Raw genomic sequence first — 1841 nt, 5'->3', positions numbered from 1 at the left:
CCACTCTGTGACTCTGTAATGTTGTCTTCTTTTAAATGAGATGAATGAGAGATATCTTTCATATTTCTTTTTGGCAAAACTGAATGTGCAGTTTTGGCTAGCTAGCTAGTTTCACAAAGGAAACGGGTAATGGAGATACACTTAGATACCCAAACAGGCCCATGTTGTATGCTCTGTGATTTATATTCTCATAATTTGTCTGTATTTACAGATTATCCCTGGAGTAACATGTGCAACAGACATTATTTCTCTACCTGTGTTAGAGGTAAGTTCCAGTACAAAACAGCATTGGTATTTGCAAGTTAGGAGCTTTTTTTTTGTGTGTGTGTGGGATAGGGGTGTGCTACATACAAATGAAGCAGTGTCCCCACAGCCCTATCCAAAAATAGGGTGTACAGAAAATTAGCCTGTTTGAAATGTCTCTTCAGACTGATGTTTGCTAGCTCCAAGTTGTATGTTTTTTGCTTTCTTGAATTGACTTCTTCCACTCGACAGTGAGGGTCCTCCAAGAATTAATTTGTGTTAGATTGGATTGATACTTCCTCATTTTGTGACTTCATTAGCTGGAAGTAAACTTGGCACGCAGGCGTGCAGGGATTCTACATACCTCTACCTGTACCCGCGGGGTATTGGGATATTTCATTGTGCTGCCGTTGGTACCAGTGGTTCACAACCCTCTTGCTTTGTTTTGTCCAGAGCATCTTGTGATGGCACTGATGCCAGGCCTTGGGCTACATAAATTCCTGCACAGCCTGGAAAAGGCGGTGAGCTGGATGGGGAGAGCACATGCTGTTTGGGTAGGAAGCTGTACTTTTCCATTGAAAAGAACGTGAATGATTCTTCCCATCTTCATTCCTCTCCCTCAGCTCCAATTCAGAGAAATACTTGAAATTTTCCTAAATGTTCCCCTACAAAATCTGAAAGAGGCTTTTAATAAGCAGCTCGTTGTGGAGGGCTAATGTGAAGAGTCAGAGCTCGAACCCAACAGTACCAGTACCTACCATGGGAGTATCTGGATACGTGACAATACTGTTTCACATAGCCCTTGAAAAAATCTGTTTCCTCCCTGGTGCTTACAGTTAGCTCATAAAGTTTCAGCATTCGCAAAATCTTGTAAAATCAGCGCAGTTACACACTGCACACTCACTCTGCAACAGTGCAGCACAGCTGTGGTGCTACAGATTCACATGCTGTCGGGGAGTCGGGCTTTTCATGTTTTGCTTGGGAAGGCTGCCCTGAGAGCTGGGACACCTGGGAAAATCAGATCTTGAGAAAATTTGTTGCTGGATAATCCCTGTAATTCACCGGGGTCAAAGTGAGCAGGCCTTTAACTTGTCTGAGATTGAACCTCAAGCCCCTGGGGGTAAATGCCTTCAGCAGCTATACTTCCTGATTGTGAAACTCATTTCCTATTTCTGTCTGAAACCTAAACAGATTGAAAAGGTCAGAGTTGAACTAAAGACAAATATTTCCTGCTACTTTTGACTGCAAATTGCTCTGACTCTTGAGTGAGGACAAAGATGATAATACCAAGGGCAAGGTGTAGTGCTTTGGCTGCTTTGTGCCCCCCCAGTGATACAAACCCACCACAGCTCGAGGTGAGCTGGGGTTTCAGTTGGTGTGTGTGGTTGGCATCACAAGTCAGGCCCTGGTGACAAATCTGGTCCTACAGGCAGTATTTCTTTTGCAAAGATTTTATGGCGTTTCACAGAAACGGTGGCAAATTGTTGCTTTGAGCAGCTTTTTGGAGTTCTCAAGCCCACGAACTGTTGAGAGTCTTCGGGAGGGCTGTGTCCGTATTCAAAAAAATTTGCTGTTTGGGTATCAGGTGTATTTTTATC

The 1841-nt window shown here is 43.6% G+C and overlaps 1 protein-coding gene across 1 annotated transcript in view; it reads left to right on the top strand.

Moving 5' to 3' along the window:
• Nucleotides 1-157: 157 nt before the first annotated feature.
• The window catches only part of GSAP (gamma-secretase activating protein), a gene marked incomplete at its 5' end in the record, with an annotated part of 20885 nt that continues 19201 nt past the window's right edge, over nt 158-1841 (top strand). Inside the window, one exon of the mRNA XM_010156172.1 lies at nt 158-265. Within this exon, the coding sequence (XP_010154474.1) occupies nt 158-265 (108 nt within the window). The remainder of the gene's footprint in view (nt 266-1841) is intronic.

This window comes from Eurypyga helias, unplaced genomic scaffold, assembly GCF_000690775.1.
Source record: "Eurypyga helias isolate BGI_N326 unplaced genomic scaffold, ASM69077v1 scaffold11427, whole genome shotgun sequence".
In the NCBI taxonomy this organism is placed as follows: Eukaryota; Metazoa; Chordata; class Aves; order Eurypygiformes; family Eurypygidae; genus Eurypyga; species Eurypyga helias.
Note: the sequence above shows the minus strand (reverse complement) of the source record. Positions and strands in the feature narration are given on the sequence as shown.